General features: G+C 40.1%; 1 protein-coding gene across 3 annotated transcripts in view; it reads right to left on the minus strand.

Moving 5' to 3' along the window:
- Positions 1 to 433: 433 nt before the first annotated feature.
- OSTN (osteocrin) overlaps positions 434 to 21754 on the minus strand; it is a 98534-nt gene continuing 77213 nt past the window's right edge. For 2 of the 3 annotated variants that reach the window (XM_007502456.2, XM_016425342.2), the window contains exons 3-6: positions 20732 to 20830; positions 18182 to 18399; positions 5758 to 5854; positions 434 to 637 (exon numbers count right to left, since the gene is read on the minus strand). In XM_007502456.2, the coding sequence (XP_007502518.1) occupies positions 5770 to 5854; positions 18182 to 18399; positions 20732 to 20830 (402 nt within the window). In that variant the 3' untranslated portion in view covers positions 434 to 637; positions 5758 to 5769. The remainder of the gene's footprint in view (positions 638 to 5757; positions 5855 to 18181; positions 18400 to 20731; positions 20831 to 21754) is intronic. The other variant, XM_016425343.2, reaches the window with a different exon arrangement.

Below are 21754 nucleotides of genomic sequence, written 5' to 3' on the forward strand. Positions count from 1 at the left end.
TTTTTGTGAAGAAAGACAACAAAGACCTTTTTGATTGCTGTTTTCCTAATATTTATATTCTGGGTCTTCTGGGTCTATGACTAAGTTGAGGATGGGGAAGAAGTTGGAAGGTGATGGGGAGAACACCACTGTCTCATAATCATCCAGCACATTTCAGATTTCCAGGTAGATAAAGGTTACTAGTCACAGCAGAGAAGAGACAAGTAAAGGAAGTGAAAGATTACTCTAAGGAAGCATAGACACCATTCTCTTGTCTCTACACCACAGAAACAAAAATGGAGAACTTTGGCGCCTCTTTCCTGAAAAGATCCCTCAAGCCTAAGTGATGCCTCCTAATCGTCAGCGGAGTCCACACATTCTGTGTGATTTTGGGCTGAATCTTATCAACATACACTATGCAGATTCTCTTAAAACAAGAGACTTTCGAGACAGCTTGCAGAGCTTGGAAGATTTTTCTTTAATGTTTCGAAGGAAAAGTGTCACATACTGAGATGCGAAACATTCAAGGGGAGTGACAGGGGTCTCATTTGATGCAGAGAAGGAGGAGGGCTTGGGTTGATAGAGGGTTATTCATTAGGATAAGACATAAGTCTTCTCCAGTGGGGTTTCTGTCACATATCATCCCAGAAAGCAGCACCTGCAGAAAGGAAGAGTGAAGCTGTTAAAATGGTCAAAATAAAATGAAAAGTAACAAGCCAGGAGAACACATGGAGCCTGGATGCTTTGTCTGGAAGTTGAGATTAGAAATCTCAGCACTTAGCCAAATCTCCCAACCAGGAAGCATCACCAAAATGCCTGTCTGCCTGCCACATCTCTAGTCTCCATCTTATTTCCTGAGACAATAACAAAGGACAGTGACATGAGTAGGGGAATGTTCAGGGTAGCTTCTGGAGCCCCATTCAGTCTCATTTCTTGCCATCCTCAGCAAGGAAGCATAGTGTGCTAGATAGAGAACAAGTCAGAAAGGACTGAGTTCAAGTTCCACCTCTGATACTTCCTGGCAGTGTGATCCTGGGCAAATCATTTAAATGCTGATTACTCCATGAAGCTTTCTAAGCAAAGGTATTGTAGAGAAAATCCTAACGTGCACTGATAAATGGATTGTCTTGTCCCTGAGGATCTCACCATCTTGGATTGATCCTTTCTTCCCATGGACCAAGGATGGCTCCTTGGTCGAATCACCTTTCAACTGCACCAAAAAGGAGGCATATAGGTTTGGATAATTACACCTGGAGCCCAGACATATGGATTTGAGTTGAAGCTTTAACAATTCTGGCTAGGTGGCCATGGAAAAGCTCCATAAACTCTAGAGTCTCAGTTTTCTCATCTGTAAGGTGAGTACAAGGCTTTCTCTTCCAGCTTCACAAGGTTAAGGAAAGAAAGCCTTCTGAAAACCTCAAAAGATTATAGAAATGTGGTGGTTTTAATATGCCCAAATGACTACATCCATTTCCCCTCTCTTTCCTTTTTGAACAGTCCTCTTTGCCCACTTGGTCTCTGTGGTCTTGTATAATGGGAAAATCCAAGTGCATGGTGGCATCATTGCATGAGGGAAATCGAAGCAGCTAACTTGACACAGCTGAGCTCTACACTTCAAGGGCAAAGGTAGGCTTTTTGCCTCTGGACACATTTAAAACAATCTATAATCTGGCCTAGGGTCTCTTCTCTTGGGACAACATTTCCCTCTGGGCTCCTCCCAAGTTCTCTGTGAGACTTCAAGGGTTAACTTGATATCTCCTTAGGACTCTGGCAGAACAAGGTTCAGATCAAGGTCTTGATTGACCCTGTTTCAACCAAGTAATTATTTTGAGCCTAGTAACCATTTCCACAATAAATGTGAACAATTTCTTCTCAAAGGAAATGCTTCCAATTTCTTTTGTGTAGGATTTGGAAAGACAAACTTTCCTGCAGAAGCTGCCTGGGCATTCCACACAGCAGAGGAGAGGAGCTCTCTGGAAAAGTTGTTGTTAGTAATAGATGCCCCCAGATTCCGAAAGGGCCAGTGCTGACCCTGGGGGTAGGTTGGGCTTGGAGGCCCAACCTTAGTCCTGTGCGATTAAAGTTCTCAGGAGCTCACCGGGGAGCTGCTTCATATTACCTTCCTTCCCAAACCGTGCGCTAATGATGGTATTCTAGTTGTGGGTGGAAATTATGAAAAATGTGGCCATTTTGCATAGCCTTAACCTCAAACCAAGCACAACTCCAGTGGTCAGGACTGAGTTTCGCTTCAAGTTGTCAGGCGTAAAGTGAAACCTAGAAGCATTCACATAGAACCCCACAGAAAGAAAACAAGATTTTCTTAAAGTCAGTTACTATATCCGTCTACCGTAGAAATGTGAAAGGAAGAAGGGTGTTCACTTGGCCGTGCTAGATTAGCATCAGGAAGGCAATGGAAAGAATCCTAGACTCACTGTGAAGACGGCTGGTCCCTGTAAGAATATGGGCAAGTCATGTCTCCTCTTTGGGCCTCAATGTTCTCATCCTTTAAGTGGGGAGAACAAAGTTTATTCTAAATAGCTCCCAGAACTATGGTCTGGATCAAAGAGAAGAGTGTATGTAAAGGCCATTGTAAACTTAAACATCTGGAGAAACAACACAAGGTCAATGAATGACGGAGCTATGAAGCCTTGAAAACCATATGAGCAATGGTAGATGGGTCATATCTCACTGACAGAAGATTCTGATATGATATCATGATATGGAAATTAATGATTGTGAGTTAAAAAAGAGAAAACAGTACATTCTGGAAAGCTCTGTGGGGATAAGATGAAAATATTCATTTTGAAATACTACTTTTTATATTCCATAACTCTGAGATTTTCTTGGCATTGTAATGATATAACCACTTGGATTAGAAGTGACAATGACCAAATTTCCATGTTTGGGTTGCTCTAGGAAAGCCACTTGAATTTAGTGAATATTCAAAGCTTTATCGAAAACTACAACCTCTGAGGTTTGCGAAATTAGGTCAGAAATCTAATGGAAAATGGCTTTTCTGGCCTGGAAGACCAGAGAACTAAAGATTTGGGGCTAAAAGAAGCCTCAGAAACTAATTCCAAGTCCTCATTTACACATGATGAAACTGAGGCCAGGGACATTTATTCAATTTTCCAAAGTCACGATGAACATTAGCTTCAGAGGCAGGATTCAAACCAAAATCCTCTTACTCCAGGAACAAACAGAACTTTTCCTCTAATCTTGACTAGAGCCAGAAATGCTAATATGTTTGAGAATAAAATTTTACTGTCAAGATGCAGAAATAATGAGTGAAAGCAATCATTCCTTTGAGCCACTTCACTTCATATTTTTCCCAATTCAAACTTTGACAAGAAAAAATAAAGGGGCTAAGGAATTCCAGAAGTGATGGGGGGGGGGGGGCGGCATCTGGGTAGCTCAGTGGATTGAAAGTCAAGCCTAGAGAAGGGAAGTCCTGGGTTCAAATCTGCCCTAAGACACTTCTTAGCTGTTTGACCCTGGACAAGTCACTTGACACCCATGGCCTAGCCCTTACCACTCTTCTGCCTTGGAACCAATACACAGAATTGATTCCAAGACAGAAAGTGAGGGTTTAAGAAAATGACTGGATTCCTGTCACAATTGATCTGTTCCTATTTCAGCTGAACACTGTACCTTCACCATTAAAAGCAAACAATCAAACTAACCCCAAATCATCAACACCATGCAAATGTCATCTGTGTATGTCAGCGTGACATCTGATACTGATGTCAGTCAAGTCCGAGCGAATCACGTCTTGGGGGTGGTCAATGAGTCACCAAATGACAACAATGATATCGATTCTATGTCCACCAATTCTCTGGGAATAAGAGTTTTCGTCAGTATGAATTTCCTTGGGAGGCTGTATATGTGCATTTGTTTGGATGTATGTGAGTGTAGGTATAGGAATGGGTTTTTGAGTCTCTATGGGTCTATGCCTATGTATGTGCCCAAGTAAATAAGGGTTTATATATGTATCTAGCCATAAGTCTGTATGTGTTTATGACTATGTGTGTGTGTGGATGAATGGGACTGGTGGTAATCGATTTTTTAAACCCTTACCTGTGTAATAGGAAAAGGAAGAATGCATAAGAGCTTTGCAAGGTGAACTTCCAAGCGATTGACAGAGACATGTGATGGAGAGTCACATGGGAGCCTGGGTCAAGAAGGTTCCAAACAAAACTTTCACCCTGATCTTGACCCAGGCTCCCATGTGACTCTCCATCACATGTCTCTGTCAATCGCTTGGAAGTTCACCTTGCAAAGCTCTTATGCATTCTTCCTTTTCCTATTATACCTGCCATCTTAGAATTAGTAATGAATATTGGTTTCAAGGTAGTTCTACATTGGCAGTAAAGACTAGGCAATAAGGGTTAAGTGACTTGCCCAGGGTAATACATATAAGAAGTGCCTGAGTCCATATTTGAACCCAGGACCTCCTATCTCTAGCCCTGGCTTTCAATTCACTGAGTCACCTAAATGCTCCTAGTAGAATGTTTTGGCAGGAGTTCTGATCTCTTTACAGCTGAGTTGGTTGAGATTGTGATGGAGTAAGAGGATGAAGAGGAGGCCAGGAAGAGAACATGTACTCCCAAGCACAGGCTTCTCAGGAGTTTATCAAGTTCTCAGTTCATCTGAAGGGAGGGCTCTCAGGGATGATGAGGTTTTATCACCCGGGAGTAAGGTGATGCCATCTCTAGGCCAAGATTTGTGTTTCCTCTTTCTGCAAGGCATGTTGGCAGGGGAAAATGTTAATAATACACAGGCATGATGATGTGATAAGAGTAGCCATGAACCCAAAGAGATCTGGGTCAATGCTTACTTCCCTTGAAGCAAGCAAGATGGAGAAAGCCAAAAGAAAAAGCTACCTGGAGATGAGTAGGGTGAGAGCTCTGCCTCTTGGGCTGCCTGCAGAAAACTTCTCAATTATTTCTATCTCAAGGAAAGTTTCTGATCACTTGACAATTCCATATACATTTGGCCAGTTCCATGCACATCACCGTGAAATGCTTCGATCAGACCAGATAGTACCTGCACTCAAGAAATCTTCATGCCATAATGTGATCATGATTGGACTAAGCTTTCTTGGCCAGAAGTCCTTTTGCCTACTACTTACTGATCCTCAAAAGAAGAAGCTTCTTGGTTATAAATAAGCACAAAAGACAGAAAGAGGGGATGTGTACTGGCTGGCCTCAAGGAGAAGAAAGAGGAGCAATGAGATGAATATGCCACATCTGCTTGAGGTTTGGGGTCAGACAGGTCCTTTAATCAAAGAGAAATGAGATGCATCAGCTACCTCTGAAGGGAATTGGCTCCAAGCTACTGAAGATCATCACAATCAGGTTGAATGATCTCTTATTTGCTGTGGTGTCAGGAAGAGTTTTTCGGATGTAGGAGCTGGGCCAGATGCAACTGAGGTTCCTTCTAGCTCTAAATTCTTCCATTCTGTGATTATCGATCAAGTGATAGGATCAATGAATATTCCTTTCAGCATTTGTTTCCCAGTAATTTAGGAATGCAGGAAGATAATTAATGATTGGTTTATGTGAATTCTTAGATTTCAAAAATTAAATCTCAATATAACATGATATAAAATAAGCACCATTTATTATTCTACTAGAAGGATTCTCATATTGGGAAATCATGTATGTCAGAAAATTCAGTCTCCCACAAGAGAGTATGTGACTAGTGAACACAGTGAGTCCATTTTGAATTATCTTCAAGGGGACCCTTTTCATTGTCCTTTAATCACATGGTACTTACCCATGGATCCTGCTAACCTCTGGTGTTTGTAAGACGGTTGCTTCCAATCCGATCAATGGGGACTCCGAATCGCCTTTTAGGAAGCTCCACCGTTTTTCTGGAAGACATGGACATTAGGAAGAGTGAGTTTGAAAGGTAAATGGATTAGGAAGGATGAGTTTAAAAGGCAAATACACCAGTGAAAGGCCAGTGAATGTGAAATCCAAGGCTCCTAAATTGAATGCTGGAAGGGTCCTAGAAGCCATCTAGTACAAATCATTCCTTGAAGAACTGAGGACACTGATGTTGAGAAGGCTTAAGTGACTTGTTTAAGGTTTACATAGATAGCACCAGAGGTAGGATTTGAGTCTGTGTACTTGCACATTTCCAAAGCCTATTTTTTGACACTTTAATTTCTCCAGCAACTTTTCCTATAGGTGTCTGAATGGCCACTGCCCATGCAGAAAGGGAGCTGGGAAAGTCCAGCAGTCTTTTGGTTAGTTGATCTTGATAGTTATTTAGTGGGATCAACATTTCTAAACCCAACCTCGACTGTGTCCTTTACTTCCATAGTAGGAGGGTTCCAATGGTCCCAAATGGAGAATGTCCATGAGCCCCCATAATAAAGATGGCAAGGGAAGAACTAGGGGAACCAAGGGAGGAAGAAGAGAAGGACTTGGCTGTATTTTTCCTCCTGCAGGAGATGCAACTCTTGCTCAAACATTTTCAATACTAGAAAGATCATTACCTTCTAGGGTAGTGTAGGCCACTCTCATTATCCTTAGTTTCTAATACTGAGGCAAGTTGGAAGCTTTTTGTCTTCTTAAGTCTCTATGTGTCTCACTATAGCTCCCCCCAATCAATCTCTTCCACAAACCCATCACCTGAAATTTCAATAGTTTCCCCAAACTTCTCAAGTCTAGTCTTCTCTCTGGCCTATCTTCACATGTACATCTTCTCTTAACGTCTCCCCTCCTCTCTTTCCTCTTGTCTTCCCTCCAACATGAGGCAACAAGGGGACTGAGCGAATAAGAGAAGATAGCTTGTTAATAAACACTTGTCCAATGCCCCTCCTAGAGCCAAGCAAGCAGAGCTTAGACAGATGGAGGGCATTTCTACAAGGGCGTGTCTACACAAAGCTAGACTTCACTAGATAGTGAAAAGAGACAATGGATGGTGATGGCTTGGCTGGAAAAGTGACCTCAGAGTCAGGAGATCAGGGATCATGTCCTCCCCCCGGTAAATTGGGGAAAGTCACTGGACCTCTCAGTTTCCCAGGCAGCTCTCTGAGAGGTTAAGGTGCAGAGCTGGTGGGATTTGTGTGTGTGTATGTGTGTGGGGGGAATTTTCTCATCAATATTTTCTGATGTTAACAACATTATAGGCCCAAACCTGAAATAAAATCAAATCATTGAAAGATTCTAATGACAAAGACAGATTATACACAAGTGATGCAAAAAGACCCTCTCAGAGATAGGGTAGGACTGAGGATTGGTGACCCTTTAGGGTTTGCTATAACAGGAAGACAAGCATCTGGGAAAATCAGCTCTGAAAGCCCACTTGCTCCAGCTGTCTTACAGGTCACGCCTGCTCAAAAGGCAGGAGGTTCTTCCTATTTTCATCCGGACATTTTCCTAGAATGAAACATTTTTGGAAAGTGTCTTCTCATTTTGACCCATCCTTCGGCCTCTTTTCTTCTCCCTTCCTTCCTGTCCTTCCCTCAGCACACCCAGGGACCTTTGGGGGTCCATGACAAATGAAAAACAACAACAGCAACAACAAAAGAAGAGCAGCAAGAAAAAAGGTAACTTGGATTTCAGTCTGAGACATTAGATCAAACTTAGGGCAAGAGGGAAGCTTCCCTTTGCGCGTTAGTCCCTCTTGTGACAAACTGAGGGTATGACAAGTTTTAAAGGTGATTTGTTTTAAAATGCAGTATTGAGGCTCAACCTTCAAATGCTTTTAAAAGGGCCCAAAAGAAAATTGAGAATATTCAGGAGGGAAACTAAGAAGAAGAAACCTCTGAGTTGGGCATCAGTTAGACTTTTGGCTTCTTTAAATCCCACTCCTGAATATGCCCTTCCCTGGCTGGTACCCAGGAAGTAGCCTGGATTAGCTTCACTCTTACCCACATCAATCATTTAGAGATAGGTTTCGAGGGATTCTGGTGCCCAAGGACAGCATCTCATCCTAGGAAGGGATGTCAGAGACCATCTCAGCAATGCTGGATGTAAAATGAATTTCTTATATAGCCAGAAGAGTAATCCGGACCATGTTTGAAGACTTTTAGAGACAAGGCCCCTGTGGTCTCCCAAAAGAGCCCACCCCACTTGGGCAGCTCTCGTTGTTAGGGGATTGATTGATCTGGACGTGAGGCCTAATTGTTTTTTTTTGGCAGTTTCACTGCTACCTCACCCCCATTGTTTCTGATTCTATCCATGGGGTCCCGGCAGAATGAAGATCAATCCTCTGCTCCAGGACAGGCTTCAAAGATTTCAAGATATCTATTCATTTCCCATCTCTGCCTGCGGCATTCTCTCCTCTAGGTTAAAGGGATGAGGTACTTCCATTGTTACACCTGCAGCATAAGTTGGGGACACCTCAATAGCTGACTGCCTCCTCTGAACACTTTCTCACTTATTCATGTTCCTTGTAGACTTCCTTCCAGAATCAGTGCTCTGAGTAAGAAGATGGACAGGACCATCATCAACATTCCTCTTCATGATTCTTCCCCCAACACAGCCTAGTTTGGTTGTCACTTTTCAGCTCCCCAAATCCAACTGTCTCTTCTGTTAGAAGAGAAGTTAGAACTTCACCTGTTAGAGGTGAAGTCCACTGAAGACCTAGGATCTCTTTCTGTCAACTGGCTGCCTAGCCAAGCCACAGTGGCCTTGGGAGTTATTAATGGGCACCTTTGGACGCTTTCGTGTCTGCATGCAAGAAACACAAGATCATTTTCCAGATGCCAGCCTGATATCACAGTTTCTTTTCATGTTCACAGCACTGCAAATATGAGAAGCTTAGAATCAGTGATGCCCAGCTATTGGAGGCTCCCAAAGGAAGGAAACCCTTCTCAAGACTGGAGGGACGTCCTTCCAACAAGATTTCCTTATTCACTTTCCTAAGGCTTCTTTGAATCATGTCTATGCTAAATGGAGAAGAGAGATGTACCAAAGGGCTCCTAGAGACTTTCAGCCACTTCACCACCAGGAGTCACTCTATGATTCAAAACTTCTCCAAGTTTAAAAAAAAAATGGTCAGTTTACATGTGTGCTTCTCCCTATATAATCGGAGAAAGTCTATTGCATTGTTGGCTCAACCCAAATGGCAGAGGTCCTCCTTATGGTATATCCAATTGTGGCACTACATTTAACCTTGGAAGATCACATGATGTTTTCTTGTGTTAAGAGAATAGATTCTGATCTGAAAGGTATCTCAGAGGCTATCTAGTTCCCCCTGAGGTACTGAGACCTGGGAAGGTTAAATGATTTGTCCAACTTCACTAGGACTAAGCAGTAGAGGTGGTATTTGAATTTAGGACCAATGATTCCAGAGCCAGTGCTTTAAGTTGGCTGCTGAATAGCTGTTATAAACCACAAATTCCTTTCCTTCTAATTGAAATAAAATACATTGTTCTAACATTATGAGATAACTTTGAAAAATCATGATTCTTGAGGTTTGGTGTGGAATGGGATCTCTTTAGATCCTTAAGGTGCTTCTCCATCAAAGGATTATAGAGGTGGACAACAGGACTTTAGGTTTCAGGATGTAGTTTTGTGTCATAGTGGGAAATGGTTTGGATAAGGGAAAGATGAAGAAGAGATTGACAAGCATGACTCCATAAGTGTCAGTAAAGGAATTCCTCCATGTTACTTAACATTGTTACAAATGATTTAAAGGGTAGCTCTCTCCTAATAATTCATTGGCTGTCACTAAGAAGAAGGACCAAGGCTATTTTTCATTACTTCAGAAGATAGAACCTGGAGGGGAAAATATTTGTTCTAGAAGGACAGACTATCTAATTTTCAGGAGAAATAATTGACTAGCAATTGGAGCTATCCCAAGTGGAATAGGCTATTTTAGAAGGTAGTGGGTTTCTCCACCTTGAAGGTGGTTGGGGGCCACTAGGCAGAAATGGTGTGGAGGGGATTCTGTTTAAGGTGTTTGTTTGTTGGACTAGATGGCTTCAAGCTGCTTTTTAACCTCTAATATTTGATGATTCTAGGAATCAGTGAATGAATTGCTCAGATTAATTGTAAAACAAAATAAAACAACCACCACCTATATAGGGGATGGACAAATGCATCTTGAGTTTTATGATTATTGCTGAAGTAGTCAGAGAACCTGCCATCAAATCCTACCTGTCATACTTGCTTACTTTTACAATCTTGGGCAGGTAACTGAAGCTCTTTGGGCTTCATCTATAAAATAAAGGAGTCAAACTGGAAGTTGGCTTATCTTTTTTCTCAATTTTGATTGTAATCCTATGATCTTAAGAAAAGTATCCTGTAATGGCCAATTCCAAGGGGAGAGGTATTTCAATGATCCTAGAGTCAGAGGACTGGAAGAAGGACTCCCAAAGGACAATAGTATCCTTTTCTAATGATAATAATCTGGATGGTTATAGAGGCCCAAGGAAGGGTCATGGCTTAGGAAAGTCACTTACCTCCATGGCCTTTAGTTTCCATATCTATCGAAGGAGAGAATTGCAATGATGACCTCTTCCAGGCCTAGATCTAAAGTCCTATGATATAAGACTGTCAAATTCTGAAGAGTATGCATTCAACACAACCATGTACCCAATGATAACATCTTCGCCAGAGGCTATGTCACCTTGACAAATTCCCCAATCCAACTAAGATCATTAAGCATCCAGAATGTCAAGGTGCTGAGGTTACATATAATGGTAACCAATGAATGATATAACTGTGAGGACATTTTATAAAAAGACAAAAATAAATTGCATTTCTCATAAAGAGAAGTGACTGTATAGAATTCATTGCCCCTGAGGGGTAGGCCTTGATAAAATATAAATACTGTTTTATAGATGACCTATTTTTAGTAGATGGGAACCTGGAATGATGAGAGTTCCCTTAATACTCTTAGAGCAGGGGTTCCTAATATTGGTTCCATGGAACCCCAAAGAATCTAGAAAGAGACTTCAAGGTTCTTTCTAATCTGGATGGAAAAAAAAATTTATCTTCACTAAACTTTGATTTCCTTTGTAATCATATGGATTTTATTGTATTCATTTAAATACATTAAATAGGCTTCATCGACAGGTTGGGGGCACGGAGGGTGCGTATAATACAAAAAAGCCTAAGAACTCCTGCCTTAATTAAGCTTGTCTTTAAGAGGGAGAATCTCTCCATCCTAATTTCAGCAGCAAACCACTGGACTAGTTAAACTTAAGTCGGATGTTTATCAATTCCAGACAAGCAATATTTATAAGGTTTCTGTAATGTGCAAGACATACAGGAAGTTTGTGTCCCCCAAATATGCTAGACATTAGCAAATGAACAGATTAATAAGAAGGAGATGTTGGAGATGATACTTTGGAAAGGGGCAAGTTAACACATTGAAAGCCACATTTAGAGAGGAGCTGCTGTTGAGTTGCTAAGCCTCTGGGATTAGAAATGGGTAAGGATTTCACAGCTACACATGTCTGCAAAATGAGAAAGGGAAAGAGACAAAAAGGGAAGCAAGCTTTCTGTACTCAAAAAAGAGTCATACAGGTTTGGGATGAGGTTTGGCTGAAGGATCCAAGAAGGGCATCCTTCCACTGGAGAGAGAAGATAAGGTGACATTTTGCAGCCCAAGTCCAGAAGGAGAAGAGACAGAATTTGGGAATGATTAAGTGTTTGTATATGTGTGTGAGTATTTGTATGTATATGTGTGTGTCTGTGTGTTCACACATTTTTGAGATGTGTGATTTTTTTTTATGCAAGTTTGTGTTTATGTTTGTATGTGTGTGTCGATTGTGTTTTCCTTATGAGTTTGAAGTTTGTTTGTTTATATTCTGGCAAAGTTTTTTGTCCAGATGTCCATTCCATCTCTAATTTTGCATCTCTTTTGGGCCTACATCATTACCATTACTAAAAATATTTTGAAATAATATTGCCTGAATATTAAACAGATGGTTTAAGTGATGAATGTTGCCTGCAGTATTTGAACATAGACAAATCCCAATATAGGTTCTTTTCTGGATGAATAGGAGGAAAATGAGGAATGAAATATATTTCCATGTAACATAGGATAAAAAGGTGAGGATGACCTATGATCAATACTGATGGATGCAATAGTCATGTCAGTAAATTGGTGGCTTCATTGATGGAATGCAAGGCACATAATGTAGAGATATGTGGAGAGATACAGATAAATGTATGCTATATAGTTGATCAACAGATGGAAAGATGGATAAATGGATAGATGTGTAGATAGTTTTATAAATAGAATGAATAGAGAATATAAAATGAGAAAGTATGGAAGTTGGAGTCAAGAAAACTTTGGTTCAACTCCTAAGTCAGAGAGTTATATTGGAGCTCTGTGACCTTTGTCAATTCAGACACACTGTCTCAACGTGCTTCATCCAATTCTTTAGACTCCCCATACTAATTATAAGTGGTCATGGTCTATAGTCCCAAACTAGGAATTGACTATGATGAAATCACATTTACTTTTCATGTCATTATTATATTATAATAATACATAATAATTATTATATACTAGAATTATGTTGTTATACTTTATTTTTATGAACACATTTGATAAATCACCTCCGACAAAATTTGTGGAGGACATGGATAGGGTTGAAGAGAATGGATGAGTTGAGAGGAAGAATGGCAGATGGCACTGAGTTTGGGGTCAAGGAGACCCTAGGACCAAATTCTACCTTAGACCCTTACTAGCTCTGTGATACTTGGCAGGCCATTTAATCTAATTGTTCCTCATCTGTAAAACTGATGGCCCTGCAAGTTTCCTTCCAGTTCTCAATCAATGATTCTCTGCTTCTATGTAGTACTGGGCAGAGTTAAAACATGGGTGAGACCACGGTGCCATTGAATAGGGTCCATACATACATTTCTATATTAAATCTGTAGGTATTTCACATAGTAACAGATGGAATAGCTTTTGACATGGTTTATATAAGCATATCTATAAAGGAGATTCCATTATTTTCTGACCTTTTTCATAGATTACTCTTTTAATTGTTTAACTGTGAACATAGTACAGAGGACAGTGATGGTGGAAAGTCCTGATTTCTACTGCAAATGAGCAGAAACTCTCCTAACTCTGACTGTTTAACTATGCAAGCACTCTACTACTTATTTATGGAGTCCCATCTTCCTAAGGACAGCAGTGAAGTCTAAAGCTTCTGAAATTCTACCCTGAACCTTTACACAAGTAATACTCCATTACAATTGAGGTTTATGTTTAGAAAAAGAAAAAAAGGTGCAAGAAATCTCTTTTTTCTTTCTTCTCTGAGAAAGTTCCAACCTTCATTACTTGGTTGTTTCTGAGTTTTCATGGAAAGACTTCTAAAATAATTTTTTTTCATGAATATTCAAAATATTTTCTTCCCAGCATTTAACTTGGAAATGGATGGGGAAAATGCTATTGTTTGATATGTACCTTCATTACCTCTGTCTTTGCTGCCTAGACCTTTGAGCTTAGGCCACTAAGGAAATATTTCCCACTTTTTTTCCCAGAAGGAACCAACAAAAGGTAAAAGGATGTTAATTCAAGTTGGCATCTAGCTGAAACGAGCTGAACAGTTTGAAGTATTCTTTAGACTCAGGTCAACTGGAATGAATATAAGCATCTTTTCCCATTCCACCTTTAAGCATTCTTTGACCCCAAGAATCCTCTAAGTTAACTCATTCTACTAAGTAATGGGAAGTAGGAAAGGGGCAAATGAAGATATGCCCAATGATGTGTGTTGAAAATACTCAGATGTATATTGCAGCAATCACCCCAAATTTGGAGTCAGGAGATACGAGGGGCTTCCCATTAGGTTCAGTTCAGCTATCACAGATCAAGCCCTACCATGTGACAGCACACATAAGAGATACAAACAGAAATCATTTCCTACTCAAAAGGAGGTCTCATTCTTAATATGTGCTGTTTAAGTGATGCTAGGGAAGGGGATCAGCATTTAAAGAAAAGAAAATTATAATTATTGGTAGGGGTGGAGGTAGGGTGTTTATGAACTATTGAACTGATCCTAGTAAGGAGCAACCTTGAGTCAACCCTGAAAAGATTTGGGGATTCTCAGGGAGGGGGATGAGGGGGATCCCTATATGGAACAACCTATGGAATGGAATGAAAGTGAGAGATAGAATGAATGGCTTTGAATCTTTCCTCTGTATCTTAGTTCTATAATTAAGGTTAAGTTATTGAATTTCTTCAGTGTCAGTTTCCTCACCTTTAAAATTTAGTTAATGAGCACCCATAGTGCTTAGTCGATTCAAGAAGAAAAATGATATATAATGGTGAAAGTAGGGGGACAGTTGGGTACATTGCCAATGGAGTCAAAGGATCTGGGTTGAACTCCTTCCTCTGCTACTTAGAACTCATGTGACATTGGGGAGTCTGGTGATCTCTCTTGTCCTCAATTTTCTCATCTGTAAAATGAGAGAATAAACTAATTGTCTTCCAAGTTCCCTTCTGGCTCTAGATGTGAGATCTTCTATAAAGTGTCAAATTTGGCTAGAGAATTCAATTTCAAGGTGGAAGAGACACTAGAGATGGTCTAGTGCAAACACCCAATATTTATGTGGGCCAGGTAGATTGGATTCTCATCCAAAGAATTGATTGGCACCTCAAACTGACTCCATCATGAGGAAAACAGCTTTATGTTACATTGTAATACAGTGCTACAGAGAGCTAGCTACCTGTTATAGTTAGTAAGTAAATAAGGAAGTAAGTTAGGTGAGATAAGGTAAGGAGGTTAGGAGGTGTGGTACATAAAGGTAAATAAAGGCATAGGTAAAAGTAAGATGTAGGTATGGGTTTTCAGGAATGCTTTCTATCTTGATTAGTTCCTATTTACCCATAATCCATTCTGTTTGCCCACTGTGGGGAAACAAACCACAAGGTAAATGTGATGCTCATGTTATGTTAAAAACCCTGGGACAACTTTAGGTCAAGTTTTACTCTTTTCTGCCCAGATTCTAAGGAGGTCAGTAAGCATGGAAATTAAGCATTGTATGACCCGGTCCTATGTGACTGGGAAACTGAACCACCTGTACTTGCTGTTCAGAGCCCCCAACCAAGGACCTAGGATATGTCTAAAGACTAATGGGAGGCATTATCTTATCGTCATAAATCTGAATGATTCATACATCTCATCTGACAGGTAGCCCCATACAAATCAACAAGTTATGATTTCTATGTTCTTTTAATTGTTTACAGACACTTGGCAGAATTTGTGGACAATTCAGCCCACATTAATATCACCAATGTTGAAACTGAGGCTCCTTCGGTGAAATGACACACAAGTGACGCAGGTAGAAATGCAGTAGAACCAGGCCATCTAACTCACATTAAACCTAATGTTCTTGTCTATTTTACCAGTGGGTTCTTATGGCTACTTGATTTGGCTAAAGAAAATCTCATGTTTATCCTCAGTTTCCATGTGTGTAAAATGGGAAGCAAAGAATAAAGAAAGAATGCTTTCAAGAAGAAATAGGGACTCTTAGTAAATGTTGTGCAGATTTCAGAAGCATGTTTGTTCTTGTTTACATATAGTTTTGTACCTTATCATTGAAGTAAGATTTTTGGGACAGAAGATTAAAAACAATAGTCCTTCCCCTCGTATATTTTTTTCCATGGGACACATATCGTCCCCCATTTCCCACTGTTCTACATGCCTGGGATGCACCCTCCTAGCATATCAGCCTCACAGAGACCTAAGATAGCTTTGAGGTTCAACTCAACTAACAATTCCTAATTCCTTCAGATATTGGGACTTTCTTCCTGCTCACATGTTGAGGTATTTATCTGTTATAGGTCATATAACCTAGTAGAATGGAAACTCCATGAAGGCTGGACCAGGCTTTGGTTTGGTCTTTGTATGTTTAGACCCTGGAATTATGCATAACACATGCTTATTCTACTGAATGCCCAGGACCAGGAGAAGAGGGAAAAGATTTCACAGTTAGTGACAGCATTATTTAAGCTGTGATAGTTGACGTCCAACATGACCCTTGTGTTTGTTTTGTATGCATGGAATTAGGGGACTGATTGAGTTAGAGTTAGACATGGGCTTAAATACAGGTTAGGGTTTGGCATGTTTGGAACAGCCCCATGTCTCTAAGATGAATGTCGTCCATGTGTCTAACATGCATTGATCCATATGTTTCTAATATGGACGTGATCCATATGTCTCATTGAAGAGGTATGAGCATAAAGGGAGAGTGTGGGCACATGGCTTGTCTTACGTCCCCAAGGACATAGGCACAACTCTGCTGCCCATTGCTTTGGAAAGGAGCAGGCTGCCCATTCACATTCTTCTGTGTCAGAAAACCTTGAAAGAATGTTGCTCAAAGCACCTGAATTCCTGAGATCCCAAATAACTAAACAAATCTTTACGTTTATTTTTGAGAATGGTCAAAAATGATTCATCAGCTATCGGTAAATGACCACGGCCACTTCACGCATCCAAGAAGAGCAGGGCCACATCCTGTCCATGCTCCCTCATCCCTGACCACCGGTCCTGATGCTAACTTTCATCTAAGCCCCTGGACCTAAAATGATTCCCCATTTCTTGTCGTTCCTTTTCAGCAAATCCAAGTCATTCCATGACTCAGATAATTTGTACATCATCAGGCCTCTGTTGCTGACAGACTCCTCTAACAAGAAGCTGCTGTCTCGGGGGGCAGGGGGGAATATTTCATGTAATATTAGGCATCTCACAAAGTAGACATCAGCTTACTTTCAACATTTCAAGAGGGGCTACACACCGGGGATAGTAATGGATAAAGGGATAGCTGAGATCCCTCTAGCACTTCTCCTGCAGTTTCTCAGGTCAGCCTCTTGACTAACTAACATGTATAGGTTGAGGCTTAGGGTTAAATGTCATTCTTATAATTTCATAGGGAAGGAAATAAACAATTAGAGGAGCCAAGTCATTTTCCCAAAATGACTGAGATAATGTCACAGGCAGAATTTGAATTCAGATCAATTCTGACTCAAGGTCCAAAACTCTATTTGGAATATAACCCTACCTCTGGCAAATTACTCCTAATATTTTTTCCTTTTTGTTATTTCAAATTGTTGTGACATAGCTGTCATTTATGTCTGATTGTAGTGTTTTTAACAGAAAAATGAGCTGAACTGGCTTCTTTTCTACATGATTTTAGGTCATTACTTATTCTTAGGGGGAGATTAACTAGACCGAACTAGATAATCAGAAGCTACATCTACCTGTGATTTAACTCCTACTCCTTTGGTGCACTTAAGCACTCTTATTGGTTGAAATGGGTAGATAATAAAGGAGTTATTACAATTTTAAAAAGCTAGAGAATGCCTTCAGGTTTGGATTGATTCAGTCCTTCAGAGGTTTTGAGCTGCATGGGACTACAGGTATCTTTTACTCCTAACCCATAATTTTATGTATGAAGAATTCTGGCCCAGACAATCTATTGATTTGACATGGGTAGTATTTGTCATGGAGAATAAGGAGTAAATCTCCGATTTTAATATACGTATTCTGTCTGCAAAGCCTCTCTCCTCCCTGCTGCACCTCCAGATCTTTAATTTTCTCTTCCCATCACAGCTCAGGGAATGCCTTTTTGGAATAATGAACTCAAGGTCATGGACATGATTCTCAATCGTCAAAGGAAGATTCAGTTCTTGTCACACTACGGTTGTCATTAAGGAAAGAGAGTGACAAAAGTGGATAATTTTAGAATGATGTTTAACAGAGATTGAAGGGAGAAGGATTTTTTCTGACAATTCATTTAACTGTGAATGCAATTAGCCAGAATCTTTCCTGTGTTATAGATTCTATTTAACTTAGGTTTCACCGTACTCATTCTCGAGCCACTGAAATACTATGAATCTCTGTGGGTGTGTGCATGCACCCCATTGTGTGCACATGTGAATGTGGATAGGCCCCCAGTATGATAGTCATAGTCAGCATTAAGATGAAATGAAGAGTCCATGGGGTAGACAGTTATCCTTTCCTCTACTTGCCCTAATTCAAGATGAGTGGTTGGTCTTTAGTGCACTCCTACAGAGATGGCTTAATGAGACTGTCCCAGGGATTAGTGGCCTCCTACCTTCCTGCTCAGATTCCTCTCGGAAAGCTGGCTCCTCTCCATCTGGTGATAGCATGACTTGATGACAAGAATATCCCCGAACCTTTCTCTACAGAGCTTTTCCAATTTTAGAACCTAGAACTGAAGCTATTTTTCTCTAGGCTACAGATGTGTTCACTTACCTCTGTTTGCCTTTGATATTGAAGGAGCCAGCAGAGAGTCGGTCCAGTGGAGCCCCAAAGACAGGGAAACTCCTTTTCTTCTTGGTTTCAATCACGTCATTTTCCAGGGATACCAGCTCATCAAGGAACAGGAGTTTCTGGGTCAGCTCAGTGGCAGATTTTTCTTCAGTGTTTTCAATGTGAGTTTGGGCACTCTCAGCTATGGAGTTAATGGCCTGCTGAAGAGAGGATTGTCATCATCATTGTTGTAGATGTCGTTATTCTGGACGCTACACCAACCAACCATGGGCATGAAGAGACAGTAGTACTCTCCTCTTGTCTCCACTTTTCTTGCACATTTAAGACCACTGAGAGATCTCCTTATGGGATCATAATATGGAATTTCCAGGTATAAAGTCTGTGCTTCTGGAATTCAAAATGGGAGGTGGGAAATGCCCCCAAATTCAATTGATGCTGATTATGAATAGAGCTGGAGCCCAAGTTCTAAAGAATTCATTTTCCAAATGGGGTACCTAATAGTTACTAAATCCATTTAAGTCCCACCTACTTTTCTACCAAAACCTTCAGTCCTACAAACAAACCTTCTGTTCTACTCATAACTATTAGTCATTTAGTGAAAAGCATCTATATTCCTTTTGCCTGTAAATTTCTGTCCATAGAAGTAGACTGGAATTAGTGATGTATGCTTGGAGTAAGAGAGCCTATTTGTATACCTATTAATTCATATACTACCTGGTGACTCTGGACTTGATAGATCAACTCTACTCTCAGGACCTTGATTTCTGCTGTCTCTTAATTGAAAATGTTGGGCTAGATGTATACAAAGGTCCCTTCTTCATTGAAATCTCCATTGGTTGTGCTAAGTCGCCAGATAGGTATGGGTAGATTTTTTACTAATTTAAATCTTTTTAAATAAATGTACTCATAATATTTAAAGAAATATTTTCAGAGAAAATATCAAATGTGATTCTCATTGAAACAGTACTATCAAGGCTAACAAGAACCAACAAAGACCTGAGGCCCAGTTCCCTGAATGAACTGTTTCTGTTAATGCCAATACCATTCACCCAGCCATCCAGACAGGTTTCATTCCTGAGGTACTGAGGCCATCTTTCACCATTTAACCTGCCCAGATGTTTTCAGTCCTCGTCATTCTCCCTTGTTGGGAGGGATTAGGTAACAACACAAATGTTCTCCCTATGAGAAGTAGGACATTGAAAGGCAGTCACTCATTAGCACTACAGTACTATTTAATCTTACTAGACCAGCAGAGAGTTAAGTTGAAATGGAGGGGAGTCTAGAAGAGAGTCTTTATTTTATGTTATTCTTTTTCATGTGAGACAGGGCAAAAGGCCCAGCTGGGATGAACTGGCAGCAAAGAGCCCCAGTTATCTGTTTCTTTTGTCTGATACCACCAAGGCATGACACACAGTAGAAATGCCCAGCATGCTTTGTGAAATCAACAGCCTTTTTCTGCCTTGAAATCAAATCAAAGAAAATGTGCAAGAATGGGAACTACTATGAAGAAAGATTCTTTCTTGAAATGGAACAAAATTATTCTCTTTTAGTAACTCCCAGGCAGTAGCCTGAGGGACCAGGATTGAGTGCAATGGAATGTGTATACTTAAAAAGTTACACAGTAGGGACAGCTAGGTGGTTCAATGGATGGAGAGCCAGACTTAGAGATAGGAGGACCTGGGTTCAAATATGGCCTCAGATGCTTTCTAGCAAGTGATCCTTAGATTACTTAATGCCCATTGGCTAACACTTACTGCTCTTCTGCCTTAGAACCAACACATAGTATTGATTCTTAGAAAGAACTTAAAAGGTATTAAAAAAAGGCATATACTACTGTTATGATATGAAGCTTTTTTTTGGAGACCCCCATCTATTGTAAAGTGAATCTTGTATGTGAACAAAGGGCCAACAGACTCAGGTAGCTAAAATTAAATAAGGAATCTACATTGATCTGTATTTTTCCCCTTTGGGCAAGGCAGCCAGAAACCCTTCTAGACTTGGTTCTTACAGAAAAGGCTATATTTTGATTGGTTCGCCTTTTCTCCAAATTTGGTATCTATTAAAATGGATTTTTGTCTAGTGGTTTGTCTCTGATTCAATTCAGTAAAACAAATGCTTAATTCCCTAATGAGAACAGGACATTTTACTAAGTACTGGGGAAACTGATAAGAATACCCAAACCTTATCCCCAGGAGCTTCCATCCTTCTAATTGAACTCAGATATGAAAACAAGAAATTTTAATTAAAGTTCACCTATGTAGATTTCTTTGTCATTCTTTTGATCCTGCTGCAATATTCAATTGACCAAATCATATGCCATTGCATGCTGAATTAATACTATTTGAAGCCTATCACTTTATATTTCGCACTAGAATAAAATGAGAGAAATTGGCCAAGAGAGTGAAATAGTTTGCTTGATTTTTGTTACCAGACATCTATTTCATAAGTGACCTAGGCACAGCATTCAGATTTGGGTTTCAATTCCCTCCAGGAAAGGGAATATATAAGGGACTCAAAGATCATTTTCATTACCTCTGGTGCTGCAGCAACCCAGGGCCCTTTCCCAGTGCTCCATTGCATCAGGAAAATGGCCAGGATCAAGTGAGTGGCCACAAATCTCCAGTCCAGCATCTAGAAAACAGAACCCAGGGATTCAAAAATCTATAACACTGAGGCATAACATAAAAAGTCACTGAAAAAATGGATAGAATAGAATGAGGCAAAACCAGGACCAGTGGAAAAATACTGAGTACAATCAATTCCATTCCATTTCATTCAATCAAGAATGTGATTTTCTCAGTGCAGAGACAACACAGAGGTCAATATTTCTCTGATTTTACATATTTTCTAGAATTTTCATGGCCAAAAATATTTCTCATTTGTTGTGCTATGGCTAATATTAAAGAATGTGCCACCACACTCAAAGAAGGAGCATTCCCATTGGCTCTTGTATTCCTGTAAGGAGAAAAGGCCAATAGGAATCATCTATTTAAGTGTGCCAGGACACCTGACCTATACTGCCTTAGTGCTGCCATTTTAGTGAGTTAACTGAAGATTTATGATCTTGGTAGTAAGAACCAGAGATGATATTGCCATGGCATACAACTCATTAATTCCAGGTTATCTTGATTCCACAATGGGGCATCTGAATAGTCCTTAGTGCAATTAAAACAGTTAGAACCTGAACAAATTCCAAACCAGAATTTCTTATCATCCTCTAAAGAGAGAGGATTGGAGTTAGTCTGCTAAACAAATCCCACATCTAACACTTGCCACTTGGTTGACCTTGGGCAAATTCCTTAGCTTCTTTCCGGTTTCCTCAACTGTAAAATGAATTGGCCAGTCCGGCTTCTGAGTTCCCTCCCTGATCCAGATCTATGACCTTAAGACCTATCATTCTATCATTTTAAAGCTCATGAAATAGCCTGGTCACTTTCCATTTCTATCAGTTCAATACAGATTTAATTTTTCAATCAAATTCAATTCAATCTTTTATAAATTCAATAAAAATAATATTTCAGGGCTTTGTTTGAAGGTGCCCACATTAGCAGCATT

Source organism: Monodelphis domestica, chromosome 8, assembly GCF_027887165.1.
Source record: "Monodelphis domestica isolate mMonDom1 chromosome 8, mMonDom1.pri, whole genome shotgun sequence".
NCBI classification, from domain to species: Eukaryota; Metazoa; Chordata; class Mammalia; order Didelphimorphia; family Didelphidae; genus Monodelphis; species Monodelphis domestica.